The sequence below is a fragment of the Lineus longissimus genome, chromosome 12 (assembly GCF_910592395.1).
Source record: "Lineus longissimus chromosome 12, tnLinLong1.2, whole genome shotgun sequence".
Lineage (NCBI taxonomy): Eukaryota > Metazoa > Nemertea > Pilidiophora > Heteronemertea > Lineidae > Lineus > Lineus longissimus.
This window is the reverse complement of record NC_088319.1, coordinates 911,589-934,123: the sequence shown is the minus strand read 5'-3', so window position 1 is coordinate 934,123 and position 22,535 is coordinate 911,589. Positions and strand designations below refer to the sequence as shown.

At 42.3% G+C, this 22,535-nt stretch overlaps 1 protein-coding gene across 7 annotated transcripts in view; it reads left to right on the top strand.

Moving 5' to 3' along the window:
- Positions 1 to 22,535, top strand: part of LOC135496636 (transmembrane protein 47-like) — a 60,369-nt gene that overhangs the window by 33,537 nt on the left and 4,297 nt on the right. For 5 of the 7 annotated variants that reach the window (XM_064786061.1, XM_064786057.1, XM_064786058.1 and 2 more), the window contains 2 exons: positions 3,125 to 5,313; positions 13,974 to 14,133. In XM_064786061.1, coding sequence (XP_064642131.1) covers positions 5,056 to 5,313; positions 13,974 to 14,133 — 418 coding nt within the window. In that variant the 5' untranslated portion in view covers positions 3,125 to 5,055. The remainder of the gene's footprint in view (positions 1 to 3,124; positions 5,314 to 13,973; positions 14,134 to 22,535) is intronic. The other 2 variants (XM_064786062.1, XM_064786064.1) reach the window with 1 other exon arrangement.

Here is a 22,535-nt window from a genome sequence, read left to right as displayed (position 1 = left end):
TGCTCAACTTTTCTTGCACTGTCAGCCATAACTTAGAGTGATGAGGCTCTCGTGGTGAAACAGGCAATATGCAAGTGTAGTCGTGTTTCGACATCGTCGTCCATGACTTTTATATACCCATTTCAGATTGCATCCCTGGACGCTTTCACTCGAAGTGTAACCTACGGTGCCTGCAGAGAAACGTCTGGGTTTCGATTGTGCACTGAGGTGATGGGTGTATTCAGTAGAATAAAATTAATATTAGTTAGGATTGTTAATGAGGGTTTAGATTTGGCCGTTTTTGGGAGTATATTTGACCCCTTAGCATTATATATTCAGCGCATGTAAATAGGCATAAGTTTGGACGAGGCTGAGAGGTATTCCTAAATCCTAAAGTGCCCATGGCATGCCTCAGCTGCTGACATTGAAATCGGATGCTATGAATAAATCGAAGCTATCCCTGGATGGTGAATCACTGCTTGTAAAACCACGCCTTTGTTCCAAAGAGTCCTTGACTCATTCAGAGGGTTCTCGAGAAGGGCTGGAAACAAGCTATCTTTGCTCCCAGCCCGGGTTTGTTAGTCACTCACTGTTACTTCATGAGGACCAAGAGCAGTTACTGTTGAAAACAATGGCACTCACAAAGGGTGGGATTTTTTAGGAAGAAAGTGGCATGGCCATTCGTTGAAAAGCTCTCGATGAGCTTTCTGATGGTTCCATCAGTAAACCTATTGACATTACCATTCACTGGAAAGCACTTGGTTAGCTCTTTCTTAAGGTTTCATTGACAAACCTATTGACATGACCAAATTATTCTGATATTTCTTTAAATCCGATTGGCGGATGAAACCTACATTTGTACTAGAAAAGTAGACTTTTCATTTCTTCGGCCTTGACTCATTGAGAGCCCTCCAAATAAGGGCAGAACCATTGTGTGGTCCCTTGGTTGCGATCGTGTCGCTTAGTCACCAGACACGGGGAGAAATCCATATTGGAAATATATCAAGTAGCCCTCCGTGATCAGACGATTATTACTGATGGGCATGTATAAATTCCATCTTCACTTCAATTAGGGGACGAGACATGAGTGCTGTGAAGTCGGCTTGAGGCCGTTTGGGTACTATAGAAATGCATTGGGCTGCGTTTCAAAATGTATTTGGTGGACAACTAACACCCCATGTGACATGCCAGAAAGATATGTAGGGAATATATCAATCTTTGGATGCTATAGATCCGTACTTTTAATATTAAATCTACTGGCATGAGACATGCTAAAGTGAATGTGGGGAAGGAAGTGCGGTGTCACAGTAGCATAGCGCCCGACTTGTAATCGGAAGGATGTTGGTTCCAAGTTCGGCCACGGCCTAGGCCAATCAGTACTTTCACCACCCTACAATAGCATTCCGCGATAATGAGGTCACTGCAGCTGCTGCCCTCTATTTCCCCATCGCTGAATTACAGGCAATGTCGGACAAACATGCGGTTTCGTAGTGGATTCAGGCTTTCTAACTAGGGCAGTTAGATTCAATCTGGCACATGTCCGAGTGTTGGAAATACTACATAATTGTTCTGAATATTTCTCTCTCTGACTCTATGGTATCATTCATGCTAAAAACAATGCAGGGTCAAAGATAATTGACTTTGAAATAAGCTCAAATGCGTAGAAATAGGGGTCGATGTCCGACTGTCACGTGACTAAAACGTCATCAATATCTTATTCAAATGACATTGTGAGCTATAAATAGTAACGTCGCGGAATGCTATTGCCTAGTGTATAGCGCCTATGAATGCTTCTTGGTTTATAAATAAAGGTTTCTGGATTCGCCTGGGGAATGAATGTTCATCGCTTCGAGACTATTATACAGTACAAATCGCCATATAAAAACCTACATTTCCATTTTACATTAAAAATGATCAAAAGAAACTGAGATATGTTGCCATTAATCAAGTTATTGATCATTGTGCAGTGTTCATCAAATAAAATAATTAATTAGTTACGAAAAAACAAGCCCAGTTAGGATGAGGCAACGGTTGCAGACATATTTATTGCTAAATGCCAAATTAGTAAACGCATGTCTAGCCAAGATGTCGTGTCATTTGGCACAATTCCTAGAAAATATTATAGATATTTTGTACTCTTCGAAAACAAACTAGGAAAAAGCAGTCTCAAAACGTGAAGATAATATAAATGTCTACATGTAGTCTATAAAATATACAGTGATTTAGTCCTAGTTATATTGAAAAGGGATGTCGTTAATTGCTGTAATTAGGGAAATGTGTGTATAGTAATTTCTCATCTAATGAGGCCATGAACCTAATTGTCAAATTACGTGCGTGTGTTTACCAGAACAAATTATTCCATTCAGACAACTCGTTTACTTAATCGTCCAATTCGAATAATATCTGACCCCTAATTGCTCGTAGTGAACAGCTGAGTGGACAATTGCAAAGTTTATAAAAAAATATATATACATGTGTTACAGAACGGTAAAAGTGCATTCGAGGATCCAGTCCCTAAAACCTGAAATAAAATTGCTTTTGAATTTGAGTTCAAAAAGCTTGAATTATAGTAGATAGTTCATCCTGTTTTCCCTTAGAGCTTCGGAAAGCTCGAACATGGTCGTGGGGTCAGGCTCTGTTTTCAATGGAACTTATAGTTGCAAATTAGGGTTCGGTTGTGAACTGGAGGTTTATAGACAAGAAGATAGTTAGATATCAGGTTTTGAATTGTGACTATGAAAACTAAATGCAGTGGAGAATGTCGGGTTCTGTTTTGAAGTGGAGCCTTCGTGTAGGAAAGTTACATCATGGTAAGAAGTTGTGGTCACGACTGCATAAGCGCTTGGAAAAGCATATGCGGTAAAATTGGGCCTATTTTGATTTTGAATGAATCCACTGGAACTTCCCCTGACTACGGCTTTTCATCTACTTGGCCGCGTAATGTCCTTGTCGTTAATAGGGTATCGGCACCCCGATAGGTGGCACTGACTTTCACTAGGGTATGCGTCAAAATGGCACCAAAACTATTAAAAATTCAACCTTCAACCTCATTTCTCAGTCACAATGCAATTCCCTGGTGGCAGTCAGCGCCACGATGCGGCGGCCGTAGTTTCGCCGGTACCCGATAGCTTTGTTGATTTCCTAGGTGGATTCCAGCAGTCATCAATGAACATTCATTACCACAAGAAACAGAAGACACGCTGTGGTATTTCCCGTATCTGATTTATCACGCGAGCTGACACTGGGATAAACGGAGCCAAGTAGCGGAACTAACAGCATACTCTTTATAACCAGCTCAGTAGAGGTAGTCAGGCTTACCGGGGACACGCAAGACCATATGCGAGTGGATAAACTGAATTATTCGGAAATAAGGTCTTGAATGTTATTATGGATTAATGCATTTTTATCCAATATTGCAAGACGTTCTATGTTACATCAGAAAATACATTCCCACACTACGGTTGCTTTCTTAACATTTTGAACCATTTGGGTTCCCGGCTGCTCCTAGGAAACCGCGCGGTTGCTATGCAGCTAAACGGTCGTCTGCTTCCTCTGGCTCTGCTCGACATTGGTTGCGTTCTCCTGCGATATCTTCCATTGCGTGAATCAACAACAAAATTGGATTAGATCACGCTCTCATGGAAAACGGGCAAATATCATAACTCTCGTGGTGAAACCACATCAAAACGGATTACCCAACGTCTTTCGATTTCATATTCAGTGCGGGATCAAACAAGATTTGACCCAATTGATTTAAACTTGATATTCATTGCGGAGTCAGAGATTTCATCAAGTAGATTTATGCGGACAGTGCAGCGGTGCATCTTGATTTGGTTGGCTAAGCCGGACTATTTCACGGTACATCTCGGGCGGTGAATTCTTCAGCGCTGTTGTTTTCGACTAAAACAAGTGATAAATTGCCAAGCCAAACCGGGAATTTTGTTCAATATTACCTGTGATGTAGTGTTCAAAAACTTGCCGCTTTATATGAAAAAGAAAAGCGCAGTCTCCTGTGATTTGATGAATAATAATCCAACTCGTATTATGATGCATATTTAAATCAGGTGCGCTAAAGTATTCGGCACAAGACGCGTATATTCGTGGTAAACACAATAATCACGAGTCGAACGCATTTCGACAATCAAACTCTAGGCAATCGCTTATGCACCTTGTATTGCACTGCGAACGACTGCTGGGACCTACAAGAGTTCACAACTATAAGTTATAGCCAACGGATTGTAGAGGCCTACACGAGTGCGAAACTTTACCTCACAGCACTGAGTTTATACAAGGAACGGATTGTAGGGCCTACAAGAGTGCGAAGCTATACGTCACAGAGACGATATCATTCTAATTGAGAGTGACAGAATCACCAAGTGAAAACAATTGCTAAATATTTAACGATGATAGCCGAACTATTTAGATATCAATCGGTCGGTCATTGCTAAGTTATTACAACCCTAATTGTATAGCTAGGTCCTTAATCCGGGAATATTATTACTCGGCGCGACTTCCCACATACACTATCGCTGGAGGAGGATTGTTAGCCAAATACTATCAAATATTCGTGCGGTCGATTGGGAGTTTTCTTTCGGAATAGTTGAGTGCTTTTCGTGATGTTGGCAGTTTAGTCCTGCCTTCTAATGAAAGGATATAACAAGACATATACCTTTTGCTACACTGTTTCTGTACAGTAGTAGGCTGACGAGTTTGGAGTTAAGTCCTGATTGTGAATAGGCTATACCTGGACCTCTCTGGAATATCGAACGTAAGCTACCTTGATAATTCATCGTTTTATGTATATTTATGTGTATCTTTAATAGAACTTTGCATATATTGTCGAAATTCTTGAATGGGATTTGAAGCAAAATTCCAAAGTTCGTCGGAGTTTCACCTCATTTGACCTTGACCTACGTCGGATTACAGTTTTCAGGCATTGATCTCAAATTGGTGTAGTGCAACTTGTTACGGGTTCGAAACCCTCTGTGATAAAATACGGGGTAGCTCAATTTAAAATTCAAAGGATTATAGTATGTCGCGAATCCAAACCAAATAGTGGAGAAAACGTCATAAATTATGGATAAAATTCGAGGGTTCATCAGCCGCCTTCAAAAGAAAGATGGCGCCGAACAGGACGATAAATCGACGCACGCGCCGTCTATCGGGGATGAGGAGTACCCGATGGAGACGCGGCGTCTGTGCGAAGGCGAGAACGGACGGACAAATGGGAAAACTAATGGGAAACCGTTGCCACGGACTGCCTCTGGGACTATTAATAGACGGAGTAAGCTAGAGTTCATAAAGGTCAAATGGATTTATCTATTTCGAGGAAAGGTGAGAACAGCTTCATATTCAATTTCCGCGTATTTTGTATGGTTTTGTTATCATTTTTGTTGTTAATTCAGTACAAAAAGTGCCTCATGGTTACAACGCATGTTAATGTTACTGCCAAATGACATTTCCCTCTCCAGCAGTAGAACCTGCTGGACCCCCTGAATATGACATAGGCTGCCCTTAGTAGAAACCGCGCCCTAATTACAGAGGTCAAATCGAATAAAAATGACCAGTTTTGGATGAGAATCAATCTCGTTTAAGTTTAAGCCTGTCCTGGATAACAGAAATATACACTAAAAGTTGAAGAGCTTATCACAAAACGAGATGTATTAATTTATTTTTTGCCATTTTGAGAAAAATGGCCTCAAAGTTAAATGCATTGGAAATTTTTAAAATTTTGGAAATTTTCGTCATAACATTTTAACAGTTGCTCTCACGAAACTAAAACTGGGAGGAGTCATCAGTGAATAGCTCCAATGAATTGGTATGGTATGGTTAACTACAAAATATTGGATATGGTGTGGGTTTTTTTGGTGATGAATCTTCTTGTGTGAGGTTTCGACATTCGTCTGTTTTGTTTTTTTCCTTTCCGTGCCATCTCGATTCTCGCCATAATTCATTGTCTCGTCGACTTTGCAGTAAGCTCGTACTTCATGTTTGGTGTCCATATTGTTGTTGTCACGCTAGGTCGTCAGATATTCTGCATGAAATATCTCTGGATTTGTAAAGTTGTATGAGAATTGACCGTAAATGTTGGCCTGCTGTTGTGGACTAAGATCCTGAAAATCAAGTCAGATTCATGAAACCAAAGCAATATGCATCCGGTCCACCAAATGAAAAAGCCTCCAAGTTCCCCGCGTGTTAACAGTTTATATACACATACCATGTGCATACGATGTGTGTCTCCGGAATGTTATTTCCAGTCGGCATTATAGACCGAGAAAGATCGATGATAAAAACAAGGGCAGTATATCCAATTAGCTATTCCTTCGTTGGACGTAACACTGCATCGACAGTGGTGGCTGCAGGCCGATACATAAAGTGCAAGGGGGGTACGATAAGATGGTGGGGCCAAGTGGTGTGCTTTGTTGCTGATCTTAACATCATAGAATCATTGATGGCCCCATAGCAACTTGACTGGATTTCCTGTAGAGATTTTAGAAGACTATTCCACAGCTTGGCTGCTCCTGCCCGCAGTAAAGAACATTGAACATCGACTACGTGTCCAAGAGAGAGCACTACTTCACTCAACAAGGTCAACCAGTCTCCATGTTCGTGTAGTCGGAAAAATCTCCTTAGTCGGTTTCTATTGGGTTTCTTACAGCTGATTGTCAATCTGTGATCTACAATTGATCAGCATTCGGTTTGAAATAGGAGGAAGGCGAACCGACAGACATGCTCCAACAGAACGCCGACCTACTGTCTCAAAGAGTAGTGTGTTTCGTTGGAGTAGTTTACCGTGTTCGTGGTATCGTGAAAAACTCGTGATACTTTGAGACACTTCCAGTTGATTGTCAATCTGTGTTCCATTTTTGATCAGTTGTCAGTTTGAAAGAAGGAAGGCGAACCGACCGACTTGCTCTGAACAGATTAACGACCTACTCCTCCAAGAGAGAGCGCAGTTCTTGCTTCAACATGCTCAAGTAGTTGTCAAGTTCGTTTTATATCTCGGGAAAAACTCTTATTGGGTTTCTTACTGTTCGTTGCCAATCTATGGCAGCTCTGCATTCAGTATGAAATAGAAGGAAGGCGAACCGACTGACTTATACCCCGAAATCATCGACGTGTTTATCACAAAGAGTGCTTCACTTTAGCAGTTTGTCATGCTCAAGATAACGTAAAAACACCACTTATTGGTGTTACTTGTGGTTGGTTATGCGAGCTGTATCGACAGGCAAGTTTGCGACAGGATATTAAATGTGTACTCAGACTGTGTTTTGCACTGGCTGTGGCTGATGTTAACACCGCTATGACGGCAGTGTACATTCACTCATCACTGCGGTTCTGCGCAATGAATTTCGTACTTATTTTCAAATTACGAAGATATACTTGGGACTATCAAACCAAACGCCGGTTGGTTTCCTTCTTGCACCATGCAGAATTCCCGGCGATTGTCATCGGTCACCTAGTCTCTCCTACCACCGCCGAACACAGGGCCCCCGTTTCTATTCAAGGCAAGGCCACTGTAATGTTTGAGCCAATCAGAATCGTCGAAGTGGTCCAGCTGGCCACTGGCCACATTTGACTGTTTCTCGCTTACTGAAGCATCACCTTCGATTAGCGACGTCGTATACCGGATCATGGTCATAAACATCTATTTCGGTCAAGTAAGCTTTGATCATGGACAATCACAATATTGCGCTCATTATATGTAAGTGAACCTCGCGTCCAGGCATCCTGAGCGCAAAATTGTTATTGTCTACATTCAACTAGTACCAGCACTGCCCTACTCCTCTGCTTCCAGTCTCCAAAAGCGTTCACCTCGAAGTACCAGAAAAGTAAAAAGCTTCGTATTCCGCTTTGTTAATTTGCAACATGCGCCGCCATTTTGACCGGAGGGGATGCTTGCCAACACCGCATTATTTGATATCGTCCGCAGCATGATATTTGTCGTACGGTGTGAAATTGGAAGGTAGAACATCGCCCGAATCACATTACTCCCATCGGTTTTAGGTTGATCGACCAGATAAACAGGCGGATTACCTCTTTGCCACCATTAGTCCTGGTCAGCCAAATGTCTTTTTCCAGGGTAGCGGCCATTGCGGGCTAACCACTTCTTCCTCGAGATGCGATGAGAAGTATAAGCAAACAACCCAGTATTGACCGAGGAAAAAAGTAAATTGACTCTACGTGAAGTGACGTTCATTGCGTGTTTGCTCAGATCGACTATCAATCATTAGTATTGATCACTTGGATCGGCCAATAAATTACGACCAAGATGCTTACAGGGAGAGCCCGTCTCAAATCCCTTCAGCTACCAGGAGGAAAACACCATGCCTTTTCCAACAAACCCTTGATGAAGACTAGTTAATATTGGCTACTTTTCGATGCATCATCGATGTTTACATCCTCATCTTATCAACTCTCCGCAGTATGTTGTAAAGATGATCAACTCGCACACAGAAACATCGCCAATACTGTTGATAATGATGCCATTGCTTTGTGTTGAGGCAAAATGACGCGTGGGTCTGATAAAGCACAAGGTGCCTTGGAAAGAAGAAGAATTAACACTTCGTAATGATATAAGGATGAATTTCTTGTGATAAATATGGGCAACACGCTATAGGTCGTTAAAATGGTTAAACGGATGTAGTTAATCTGTCCTAAAGGGCCAATTTGGGCATGAGATATGTTGGTTTTCTATACAAGACAGCTTCCAGCAGGACCACAACTTCTCTAAACAGAATCATTGAAAACACTGCAAAAAAATGCAGTATTTAGAACGAGGTGTAACATTTTGGCTCCCTGAAATTCCCAAGCCCTGCCCAAAGCTGCCTCGGAACACTAGAGTTCTTTATCAGAGATCAGCATTTAGTATGGTACTATACAAGTATCGAGCAGGGTTATCATCATCCTGGCTAGGTAAATCTCACGCCCAAGTTATCTCTTTTAGCGGACATTCTCTGGGTACACGTGCACAGCCTCAAGTACATTCTAAACAGCCTCTCTCTGGTCAATAAGACTGAGCGTGTTGTTGTCACCACATTTCCTCAGACGCAACAGCCCGCTGCATCCGATGTACTCGCATTCCGCCAGTAGATTTATGGTAAAAGCAGGTACTTTGGGTACGATTTAGGAGCTTAACGCGTGCGTAGATTAAGGGAGGAGAGGACCAAAACGGCTATCAGAGATAATGCCAGCGGGCTGATAGCATGCCAATGACAGAACGTCTGTGGAGCCTTCACGTATCAACTGCACGGGCGATAAAAACTCTTTACCAACTGCGCTTCAAGTCAGTAATTTCAAATCCGTATAATACACAATAGATATAAGTGTTGACAATGCCGTTGTGCAGACAGGTACACAGATACGACTAATACTTTTGCATTGTAATTGCACTACGGCATTGTGCATAACTGCATTTCTATTTTCCTGGACCACCAGTGATTACGAACGGCGTACCCCTTTAAATAAGCACACGACGTCTTTCCTGAATGAGGCACTGACCAATAAATAGATGAAGAAGTTTTGACAGGCGTTCAGGTTCATGATGAAGCTGCAAATGTAAATGCTGAGAGCCATCACCATCGGATTAGCTGCTGCAACTTTCGGTATGAATATTTTCCAAACTATTTCTGCAATCGGATAACAAGATAACGAAAAGATAAACGTGAATGCGACCACCATCATCATCACCGTTAGATGGCGCTCTTTTCTTGATTTCTCTTGGGAACCACTTTCCCCAATATTTTGTAATTCCCTGCCTTGTTGCCTGAATTTAACCAAAATGGAGACATTTAAAATAAGGACTATGATCGGCGGTGCGTAGTTAACGGTGATGAAGAAAAACAGTATGATGAACTCCTCGAACCGCGATGGGAACCCCGGCGGATTGATGCAGAATTCGGGTTTTTGGTATGTTGGAGTTTGGTAGTACTTCCATAGCTTAACCAGGTTGAAAGCTAAATGAAAGCAGAGATTGAACACGTAGCAGGCCCTGGCTTTCTTGACTGTGCACCACGCCGCAGCTTTCAATGGGAAACACACTGCAACAAACCGGTCGAGAGAAATTATGATTACATTCCAAATATGAAACCCCCAAAACACGAATAGGGTATAGGTAAGCTCTTTACAAAAGAAATCGCCGTATCTTTCCCAGACTGCAGGAATTCTCGACAGTATTATCCTCTGACTGAATCCTAGAGACAATGCGCCGTTATCCCCCAGCGCTAACGCTCTGAAGTGATAAGACATCACAACGTTTTGGCGCTTTCGGAGTCGTTTCGTCATGATAATGAAAATTACTGTGTTTCCTATAAATCCTATAGAGAACACGACGCTGGGTAAGTAGAAATCAAAAATGGTCATCAACTTTATCAAAATGTCATGGTCCATGTTATGAGCTGTTTCCGTAGTGATGGCTTGCGACATTCTGGAGTCATTCGATCCTGTCATGGCTGAAGCAGGTCAGCTCAGGCTCGAATTTGGTCCCAGTTTCATCAACTGCGCTCACATCCAGTTGGCTTACATCCCCACCAAGGGTACCTTTCGGGATCCTCTCAGCATTAAAATGCTCCTATACCAGCAGCCTCGATTCGACAGATACGTTTCTATTTGGAAACATTTGCCCACATACAAAGAGCCTAGATGTACATTCGAAGCAGTTGAACTTTGTCGCCGAGAGGCTAGCAAGCTTATGTCGAAGCTGAAATCTAATGAAGGTTATGACCATGTACGGAACACAAAGGTGACCAAGTGTTGAACGTTTCCGAGCCGATATGAAGACGCAAACTACTAAGCCTACGACAGACACTGAATCGGACTAACTCATAATATCGAAACTCATGCCAACTGATAGGAGACTGTCACACACGGCAAGTACAATTGCACCGCGCCGCCGATAAGCTTACCAACTTCGTGTCGTCGCTGTGAGTTCATTTTGGCAACGTCGCTAGCAGGCGGTTTGCTGCATCAGACGATGATACGTAACACAAAGCAAGACAGACTTTCCTCATTCTCTGATTATGACGTCCAAATTGGCTACAGTAGCAGCCGGATGAAATTATGATCAAAGACATCTTGAAATAGCAGGGCTGAGGCATCGATGTGTAAACAAGCTTATTTTAAATGGCGGCAGATTATAGACATACAGCCTATACCGTTACTGCGGTGATGGTATATACAATAACAAAATACCGAGTGTTTAAGGATATTCAACAAACTTATCATAAAAGTTCGTTGTGATGGGCCAACGACTGAATATACTGGCTGATCAGTTAACTACATTTTGTAATGATAATGTATTCTACTCTCGAATTTGTACGTATACTCCAGTACATTGTGGGGTCAAAATTCGAGGCCTACATATTTGCCGTAGGGGGCATACACCCCTGACCCGTCTGACCACCCTGGCTGTAGGGAGAGGACGCAGTTTTCTGCCTTCTAGCCAGTGGTAGACATGAGCAGACTTTATGTCTCAACACGTACAACTGATTTGTTCAAATGGCGATAAGTTGCAATTCGAGTTTATTATGTTTGTCTTTAACCAAGGCCCCTTTGAATATGCAAGAACAAACTCCAAGCCTTGATACACTTCTGCTCGCGTGGAGTTAATTGAACCCTGTCGCCGATAGGCTTGTAAAACATATATTGTAGCTACATTCCGTTGGAACCCTACGTAGCGCGTTTTAGGGGGTTGGTATTGTCAAGATTCTTGGGATTAGCCGTTCAGTTTGTGTATCTCGGAAATTTCCCCTTCCCGCGAAGAAAAAAGTTGACATTGATCCCCAGTTGTCGCTCTAAATTTTAAGTAGCCTCATGAAGTCTTTCCTAAAAGAGGCGCTGACCAGGACGTAGATGAAAAAGTTTAGACAGGGGTTAAGAGTCATGATGAGGTAGAAAAGAAGAATTGTTAACACCAGCACTTTAATATTGCTCACCAGTACAGCTTTTGGTATAAAGTATATACGAACAATCTCAGAGACTGGGTAACATCCCAGACAAAAGATGAAAGTGAATGCAACGACCATCATCACCATAGTTAGGTGGCGCTCCTGCCTCTCAGTTTTCTGTTGGCCTCCACTTTCGCCGAAATTTTGCATTTTCTGTCCCCGTTGCTTAAATTTTATTAAAATGGCGACATTAAGAATGAGAACTGTTATCGGAGGTAAATAGTGCACTATAACGTAATAAACCATTAAAATGAAGCCTTCAAACCACGGCGGGAACTCCGGTGGGTTCACGCAGACTTCGCCGTCTGGGTTTGCAGGGTACTTCTCGTAATACTTCCAGAGTTTTACAAGGTTAAAAAGCAGATGAAAGCAGAGATTGAACACATAGCAGGCCCTGGCTTTCTTGACTGTACACCACGCCGCAGCTTTCAAAGGGAAGCACACTGCCACAAACCGGTCGACGGAGATGATAACGACATTCCAAACATGGACGCCGATAAATGCGAACAAGCTGAAGTTGAGTTCTTTACAGATGAAATCACCGATATCTGCATAGTTCGGTAGATTATTCAGTATTAACCTTTGACCAAATCCAAGTCCTATTGCGCCGTTATCCCCCAGGGCTAACGCTCTGAAGTGATAAGACATGACGACGTTTTGGCGACTGCGGAGTCGTTTGGTCATGATGATGAAAATGATAGTGTTTCCTATGAATCCCAGTGAGTACACTGCACAAGGGATGTAAAAGTCAATGAGAGCCCTTAATGTCTGTATCAGTGTGTCACTGCTGGTTCCTTCGTATCTTGTTGTGGATTTGTCTAGAGACATTTTGGTGTCATTTACACCCACCATGTCTTCAGCAGATCAGCTTTGCTTGTCACAACTGTATCGTTGATTAAAAGTAGTTTTCACCATTTCAATAATTACGGAGAAGACTTATTCGAAGCTTTTCCGTCAACTCGCCTTCAGAATGCATATTACAGTGAATAGCGAGTTCGAAACTCTGTTCTAATCCTCGTCTAGATCTAGTTGTCACATCGTATCGTTTACCTTTCGAGTTTTCATATGATCATGTTTTCCGAAAATGTTCCGGCGTCAATCAGGGAAAATCATTATAGCATTCTGTAAGTATAGACATCTTTGAATAGCTTCACCCTGTTGTCAATAACTGGTTAATTTAAGACAACATTTTAGTTAATTATAGTCTGAGGCCATCTCTTCTACATGTTCTTCGTAGTAATGTGTCTCATAACAAGCGATTTAAATCGCTACGATATGCGATCACGATTGCATGTAGCAAAAATCGTCCAGGGCTTTTTTCTGTCGTGGTTTGCCGGAGTTGGATGGAGGAAAGTTTAAATTCCCAAACAGCTATAACCGAGTTCTTTGTGCTGAATCATCTTACTGTATAATACATTACAAACTCGCTTGTTGCGTTGCCATGCAATTGACTTCACCATAATTTTGTTGGTGATATATTTGCAGGCTTTACACGTCTTTTCAGCCTTTTGTGATTCTTGTCCTGATCATCCGTTGTCTGCTGAGCCTGAGGTTAAGATGGCTTCTTCATACAGACATCTGCCACAATACAATGCAGCTAGGATTAATGATATTTATCCCAGTGCATTTCTTTGGAAATCTTGTAAAATGTGCTTTCGGCGCATTTGCGATCATGCAGCTTTAAATGAGACGGGCGCATTTTCGTTAATTAACATTTATAGATGAACTGTAAAAAAGACCAATCCCCAATCTTAATTTGCAGCGCTTCTAGGGATATATCATCTTTGACAGAAGTCGTTATCATCTACACGACTTGCATACAGTTGTGCGTACAGTGACTTTGTACACTGCTGCACTGACTTGTCCGTCGTTGGCCGGAGCAGCAACTATACTGGCTAGTTTCGCTAACAGGTTTCAAAGATTCTTATTTCTACACTTCCAGCGACAGTAGTTTAGTGTGTCATAAGTCATAACCTGCATTACCTTAAAATTGAACCGAACATATTTTGCTATAAATTGTCTCATGATTCTTTCCGTCTATATTTCCAGGTCATAGCGCTAGTATGTGGAATAATTACCGTCCTGTTAACCATCGTCTCTATCGCCAGCACGGAATGGCTCTCAGCCGAGGGCTACCGAGAGGGCCTCTGGCAGGAATGCCTCTGGGACGACCCCGAGAAAATAGAGTGTAGGAAAAACCCGCAAAAAGGTGAGATTTCTATTATTTAGGCAATCACAACCAAGATGTCCGCTGCTAAGTCACCTTCCATTGGAAGAAGTAGTTCCAATTATTAAATTTAAAAAACATCGAAATCGAACTGAATTTTCATGTTACATGTATTCCAATTTCAATCCCGACTGGGCCATGAGGGCTTCCCGTGCAGCCATCATCATCGTGTGGGTCGATGCATTGTCGACACACTGCGTGGAGGGTAGATTCTGCACCGTGACGTTAACGTGTAGACCCCGCTTCTACGACCACAATGGAATAGCGTTGCGTCGTGATAGAGGGGTGACGAAATGGTCGACATCGGTGCACTCGGGAGGCGAGAAAACGTTTCCATTGCCAGGGGATCAGGGATTCAATGTAACCAAGATATGTAAATTTGTTGCAACCAAGTTCTCGGAGCCGGTTGACGACACCGATGACATACATGTAGACTCCTTTACGATAGCTTCTCAGCAGCTAAAAGCGCGGATGTAATCTAGTATGTCGTCTGTCCATCACTAACGGACATGTAAAAGTTTCTACTAATCTCTTATCCATCACCGTCTCAGACTCGTACTGGATGTAAGGGTCTAATATCACTATCGACCGCTCCGAGATATCACAATGACCGGAACTGTTTGAAGACATCCGTAACGTTGATAACGTCAATATCTGAGTCCCCTACCTCCTTGAGGAGGATGAAACCATGTCTGTTCCCTCTTGTCATGTCTGGTCTTACTCTCCGCAACTCTCCGATCTCTTATCCCCGTCTCTTTCACAACTTTAAATCGCTGAAAAGGTATCTTCCCTTTATTTTGGCGAAAGTTTCTAAAGGAAGGAACTTATTAACGAATTATACTCATCCCTGTCCGACATGTCCCACCGCCCAGCAATTTACCATTCGATCATTCCATATATGCATGCTTCCCGAAATTGATGGCTTGCATTGGAACTAACTTTTCCCCCTTGTCCGTCATTAAAGGCATTCAAGTGTGTTGGTCAACCACGACTATCTCCTTTGTCCCTACACCATAAGGCCAAGTTTCCCCTTTTGACATCACTATTTCGGACACTCAGCGCCCCATTTCTGGAAAGGTGTATAAAGGGCACGGTTTAATCTCACAATCGACAGATCTGTGACTTCATATCGCAATAACCATTAGCGTAGAAACCCCACACGCTTGTCCTCGTTTTTGGCACGCATTGGATATTACAAAGGTTGCGCATGGCCGTGGCGATATTTCCACATCGGCCGTTGTGGGAGAAAGACAACACTTTTTGCTTTAAGAAACCGATTAGCGCTTCCCCAACTATAAGTCTTAGTTGGATTTGAGCATTTGTGACCCGCTCTACCAAAACTAGGCGCTTGTCGCATCTGAACTTGACAGGTTGATACGGACTTGTTGTTCATTTCCCTATTGTAGACCTTTTGTGAAATGTGACCAAATCAGTTTGTAATAGATTTCACAAAAGGTCTACAATAGGGAAATGAACAACAAGTCCGTATCAACCTGTCGAGTTCAGATGTGACAAGCGCCTAGTTTTGGTAGAGCGAGTCACATTTGTTTTTTTCTGTTTGGGTTGGCCTATTCAGAAGCAATAAAATTGGTCCTCACCGCCCCTGGCTTTAGAGAAAAATTACCTTGAGTTGATCAAAGGGTTCTTCTAGTGATCAGTGCTGTCGACACTATTGATTACCAATTTCACTGGCAATGCTGCTTGCTCAGCATCAATTGAAATTCCTAAACAATATCATGTATAGAATAACTAAGTACTATTGGTTATTGTAAAATTCCCATCCCCTTATGTGAATAAAGACGTGTGTACACACATTGCATTGGTATATAAATTTCCATGCAAAAAGTGGTTCAGTCTTTTTTGGGTGTTTATCTCAATGAATGCTGAAGAGAAAAATACGGCAGATTCCGCATTTTGCCTTCGGGATTATAGCGCAGTAAATAAAAGATGAATCCGGTACATTGGTGATATTTACTTGGTTTTATTACTAAGATAGTTTGCCTGTTGGGATTTTAACGTGAGCAACTATAGTAGTAGTAAGGGACGATATTTTTATGGCTTGGGTGAAAATATTTGATTATTTCCTCCGAAAACCAGTGTGATTGTGAAAAGAAAACCAAAAAAAGCTGATTGGCATAATCAAAGATACAATATAGAAAACAAACAAATGGCTGGAATTCACCCGCGAGACTTTCTGGCAAGCCTGTGGTTAAATTTCATTCCAGTACACCTTCTATTGCAGTTTTGTAAGCATTCAATAATCCTGTTTGAATTCAGCTGAAAGCAGCAGTAGATTACCTGCAATCTGCTGCTGAAAGCCATTCTAGTCTGGGTCTATAGCTCAAGGTCATTTTCAATGAAAATCCAGTCGAACCGGTCTCAAGTCAAAATTATCTTCTTCGACACAGGCAGATTTGGCCCAGGCATAATAAATGTACCTCTCCGCGGTCTGTTGACAAGATTGATACCTTCGTGGACTTCCATCAGTCAGTGATGACTAGTACTCACCAAAAGTTCGATTGACCATTAAGTAGGTCACTGATTACATCGTGAAAGGTTTAAACATTTGACCGTTTTCTGCTTTTTTACCTGATAATTCGAGAGATTGGACCACGTAATAAATTAATGATAATGTTTGACAGGGGATCTCACCAAGCGGTTGGATACCGTCTCGTCATACCAACCTGGATTAGGACCTCGCCGCCAGGGTCAAACTCAATCAATTCACGTAGCATATGTACGTTACACACAACAAGAGAATGATCATGATCAGAACCATCCCCAAAGCCTTTATTTCGCCTCCAATTAAAATCTACTTCGGTGGGTCGCAGTTTTTGTCACAGGGGGCGCCCTGGCCTGTTGGGGCGACTCGTCGTGCTGATAAATCTTGCACTGAAACAAGTGACACTTTCGACCGAGAGTCTAGTTCGCCACAACGTAACCTAGCTCAAAATAATGACCAATTTCAACCAAATCCACGACCCGAACTAATGGTCACTTAGTCATGATTTCTGGAGTGGTCCCCTATCTTTACCGAGTCTGACACGACCGCCAACAAACAGCGGTGCATTTGATCACTTTTTTACGAGATTTTGTTTCGTTAGGAGCAATTGTTAACCCATTGGACTTATGCTGTTCAGCGGTGAGTTGGTCGTAACGTTCCTTTACCCCTCAACTCGCAGTTGAAAGAATAGCATTCCGCGAAGATGACGTCACTGCAGCTGCTGCCCTCTATTTCCCCATCGCTGAATTACAGGCAATGTCGGACAAATGCGGTTTCGTAATGGATTCAGGCTTTCTAACTAGGGCAGTTAGATTCAATCTGGCACATGTCCGAGTGTTGGAAATACTACATAATTGTTCTGAATATTTCTCTCTCTGACTCTATGGTATCATTCATGCTAAAAACAATGCAGGGTCAAAGATAATTGACTTTGAAATAAGCTCAAATGCGTAGAAATAAGTGTCGATGTCCGACTGTCACGTGACTAAAACGTCATCAATATCTTATGCAAATGACCTTGTGAGCTATAAATAGTAACTTCGCCTGATGCTATTCAGACCTAGCCCAAAACATGGTCTATCGTCTTTGAACAAAGCCCACTTGCACCTAGGCCCGAATTCCCATTGTTCCACTCTCTTACAAAAGGGTCATCAGGGCAAATGTTCACAGCATTGACAATCGCTCGTCGTCTTTAGGGTCGCGAAACCTGCCAAATGTTTCTCCAGCCCGATGTTTCAGCTAGCGCGTCTAAGAATAACCACCTTGATTACTGCTAAGACTCACAGATTGTCATTAACAGGCACGAGCCTAACGAACCGGAAGGGAGATAAGCCACACACGAAAGGCATGACGGGAAATCGATAAATCACGTGATTGTATCCGGCGTTTCTTAGTTTTTCGGTCTCAGGTGGCTGCCTGGTAATCGTAGTATTGGTATTCCGATGAATATACTTTTTAATAACGCTGTTTCTTCTTTAACTAATTGCCTCTGGTTGGGAAATTGAGCGAAACAAGCTCACAAAGAAAACAATTTCGCTCCATTCATTCATGCTATGAGTGGTCAGTTTTTCCGAGCCCATAATCAAATGGTCACTTAGCATCAATTATTTTGTTTCGTGGCCTTTTTATGATCTAAATATTCTGCAATGGTAAGCCAAGTGCCCCGGGGCTGATAATCTTTATCGGGATTTTTGCTACTTACTGCGCATGGCCGGCACTTTAATTATTGATGACGTCATTCCGTCCCTGCTTGCAATTGACTTCATTCATAGCCAAGCGTAGTTTGCAGGTAATTTGTGAGTCCTCCGATTCAGTCACGGAAAAGTTCAAATTCACATGCGGTCTGCTATGCAGGACCGAATAGCCATAGTTTAACTTAATGATGTTGTCATTTTTAGTAACACTAAAAAATTTCCCGTCAATTTCAATTTGAAGCGATGCCCGAAAAACACAACACTTAGCTAATTTCATCTGGGGAGTATTATCACAAATCAATAGAGTTTTCTATTTAGTATCGAATGAAAACATTCTAATATAGATTAAAATCGCCAATAATGTTGAATAAATCCTTATTGACTGAACCAATGATACAGACAGATAAGCGAAATATTTGCACGCATACTGTTTCATACGGTATTGATGACTGGATCGATCCGGGGGAATTGACACCAGGGAGTTTTCGCAGAGCGCCCAAAACGTTCACGTGACCACCTATCCCATTGTTGCCCTCTTGATAACGATTGCGAACAATGGGAGAGGTGTTCGCGTTGTTTCGGGGGCTTTGCGAAAGCTTTCTGTTGTTACATTGTGCCGCGCCAAATGGTGGAAAGATACCACTATGCATAAACGTACCGTGCTATACTCCCAAGGCGAAGAGTCTGTGTTCACATTCTTTGCTATACAGGGTGTTTCAATACCTGCTATACACCCAGCTCTCAGAGATGGCGAAATATGAATGCCAGTCCTGAGCGCTATGCTACTGCAGCTTGGACTCGAAAAAGAGTGCTGTGCATGGTGTTTCAATACCTGCTATACACCCAGCTGTCAAAGATGGCGAAATATGAATGCCAGTCCTGAGCGCTATGCAACTGCAGCTTGGACACGAAATATTCCTAGAGAGTGGAGCTTGAACAACAAATATAAAGGCGAGAGCTATGGTGAATTAAAACTGCATTCGATTACATGTATTTTCATTATCATTGACACACACTACGTCTTTTTTTATGATGACCTTCAAGCAAAGCACTACTCGTTAGCGCGATTTGTTTGAAACCAAATTCAGACGATTCAAACAATATTTCTGACCCCATCTTCCTCAGTAATGAGACACATTTGCTTGTTAAAACTTTGAAGTTATGGATTTATATCCATCAAAGAAAGTACAAAGGAGACTTCCTCTGACTGATAACTTTGACACAAAACTTTATGGTTCATTTGAGACTGTTTGAAGTATCACAAATCTAACAGGTTAATTAAAATTTAAAGGATACCTTGAGCGTGGGATTTAGGTGGCTGGTAGGATGGTACCCCTTCTCACCGCCACGCGCCGCCACATTGTAGCATCACAATCGAACTGACATGACTGGTCTTGAATAATTTCTCTGGAAAATGTGGCTTGCCAATAAAAAAAAAATGGAAAATTGAAAATAAGGGTTTTTGAGCTTTTGACGAGTTTTTTCAGGACATTGAATAGAAAACCCCTTTGAGGTTTTACAAGCTAAAAAAAATTCCAAGGTTTTTTATTTTCTGAAAAACCTCTCCCGGGTGCACAGTGTGTGCTGAATTGAAAAGCTCATAAACCCTCAGAGTGTAAGCATACGGTAATATTATATGCCAGTGCGCTCTATAATGGAGATATTTTTAAGTTATCGTGCTGGAGAAGTCACGGTCTAGCCGGAAGCCTTTTTCGTATGAAAAACGACTTGTCTCATCCTCAACATGTCCCTTTAAGACGCATCCAGTAAATTGAAAAGATAACTCGCGTTGGCATTAATAGACTTTGAGACAACCGTAAACAAAGTGATACGGAGTCTTAATAGCCTTGGTGGAAAGGTTTCGTAGTCTCTGAGGGGAGTTAAAGTCAGACCCGACTTGGCGCCAGCCTTTGAACATTTTAAACATCTTAATGATAAAGTTTTCCTTGTGATCATTCTATTTGAAAAGAGAGACGATTTACAGGTAGCAGTGCGGGGACTTTTGATCTTTGAAATGTGAAGTCGTCTGCTTGAGGTCTTTGGATTATATACTATAAACCACACAATTTTCGCGCCGATTTTGACTGATATCCTCCGCGGTTTGTGCGTGACGTCTTAGTGAGAAAAAGCCGCCGGTGCTATGCATTAAGTGCCAAAGATATAAAAAATGTTCCGTTGTAATCAGCTTTTGAGCATGATCTTAGGAAATACATCTTTCAGTTGGAAGTCATGTTGAACGCCAATACAAAATACCCCCCAAAAGTTTTTCGGTAAAACGAAGAGCCCCTAACTGTTTTGAGATTCAATGGTTTTCATCCTTGAAATGCCTTTAAGGAAAACACATTTGTGTAAATCTGTGTCTAACTGTCTACTTGGCCCAAGTTATGCCAACACGAAAGGGATTTATCCTTCAAAAGAAATACATTGATGTAAAAACACAGAGTCATCATCTGTTTACCCTTTGTTATGTTACAATGTCGATATCATCACATCCTTTGCAAATCAATGTAAATAACATGGCGTGCAAGTCGCGTCATTTCTCGCCCAAGGCGTAGCCGGATGGTAATTGGCGTGACTGCTGAAACTGACAGGATCGCACCAGTGATTTTTCTTCGGTAAGAAATAACGCTGTTCTTTTATCCAACAACATGCTGTAGATGATTGCTGGGAAAACCAACAATGTTTTCCCCGATATAACAGCGGTAAAGTGTTTGCAGGTTTGTAACAACTGGGCTCGTGGAAAAGGGTGATATTTCCTAGAAATATACTACGAACAGAGGATTACCCTCGGAAAATGTGGTGCTATTCTCCAGGCTGGCTGATTTTTCAACCTGCAGTGATCTTCAAAACATATCGATTCGCAAAAGAATGGGGGAGGGGAAGGGCAGAGGGATGTGAATTGTAGATAATCTGAAAACCAGAGCGGTTTTCACGAGGAATGTGGAATCAGTTCAGTAGCCATCGTTCAGACAGTAGATCCATCGTTCCACACCTAATCTATCGGCCTATACCGATGTTCTGATCAGCTGACTTGAACGTCGAGTTTTTTAGACAGTTCTTCACAAGTGGTCATGGACGAAAGAGCTCTCCAACCGAAACGCTTCAGATTCTTGCTGACGAGTTTGCCCCGTGAAAGCCACTCTCAATCACCCTCGGGAATATTCCGCACGTTTTTTAGCAGGCATTATTGATGAGGGGCCATCCACCTGAGCAGTGGCAGCAGTGTGATGAATCACCGGGGCTTTCTATCGGGAACCTGTCGCAATCTCTCATGGTACGCTGAGCGGCTCGAGAAGAGAACTTGTCGCAATGATTTCTTCGTACTGTGGCTGGCTGGTGGAAATGCGACCAGCTTAACTCTCCGTGGAAGCTAAACCTGTCGCAGTCCCCCTTCGTATGATGAGATGCTGGGGGAAAGGCTCTACGGTTAACTCTCTGTGGTAGCAGAATCTATCGCAATCTTCTTTATGGCACCTTGAACCGCGAGGGGCCGGAAACGGCGCCAAGGATGACTCTCCTAGAGCTGAGGGTAGGGGAAGCTTTCAGCAATTATACTCACAGACGTTCTCAACAACTGAGAAATCTATAACACCGTGTATATGAGAAGTTTGAAGCATGTGTTTGCCTATTGCTCGCTCATAAATATAGATACATATGCATAGTGTATCCAGGTTATGCCCACTTTCGTTGTTGCTGATTATTTTTTGCGTCGATTCTGCTGCTGTTTCACTGCGATGCAGTTCATGTCGATTTGGCTGGCTTACAGTCTATGGCAGCGAATTTGGCCAACTGCTGTCACATTTTTCTGCCCTACGTTCACCTGGGATGTCTGCACTAAATAACTCAAGCCACCATCATTTTAACACGAAACACAAATTCAAAAATCGAGATCCAACGCAAACTCCATGGACACCGTACCTGTCTATTGAAATACAATAACATCGTTTAGCTCAGTGGCCATCGCTACGCTATTCACGCCACAAACACCGGTTGCTATGGAAACTGTTAGAAGCTTTAACGCCTATATAGAATCAACGGGAAGTATTGTTCCCGAAGCGTAATTCAGTTGAGGGTCATTTTCGTGTTTGTTTTTTTTACGCGCAGTTATCTGGTTCTTTCCTTTAAAACATATAATTGAAGCTCTTGCATACATTCCCTGTCGCCGGACCAAGCTATTTCGCCCGCAC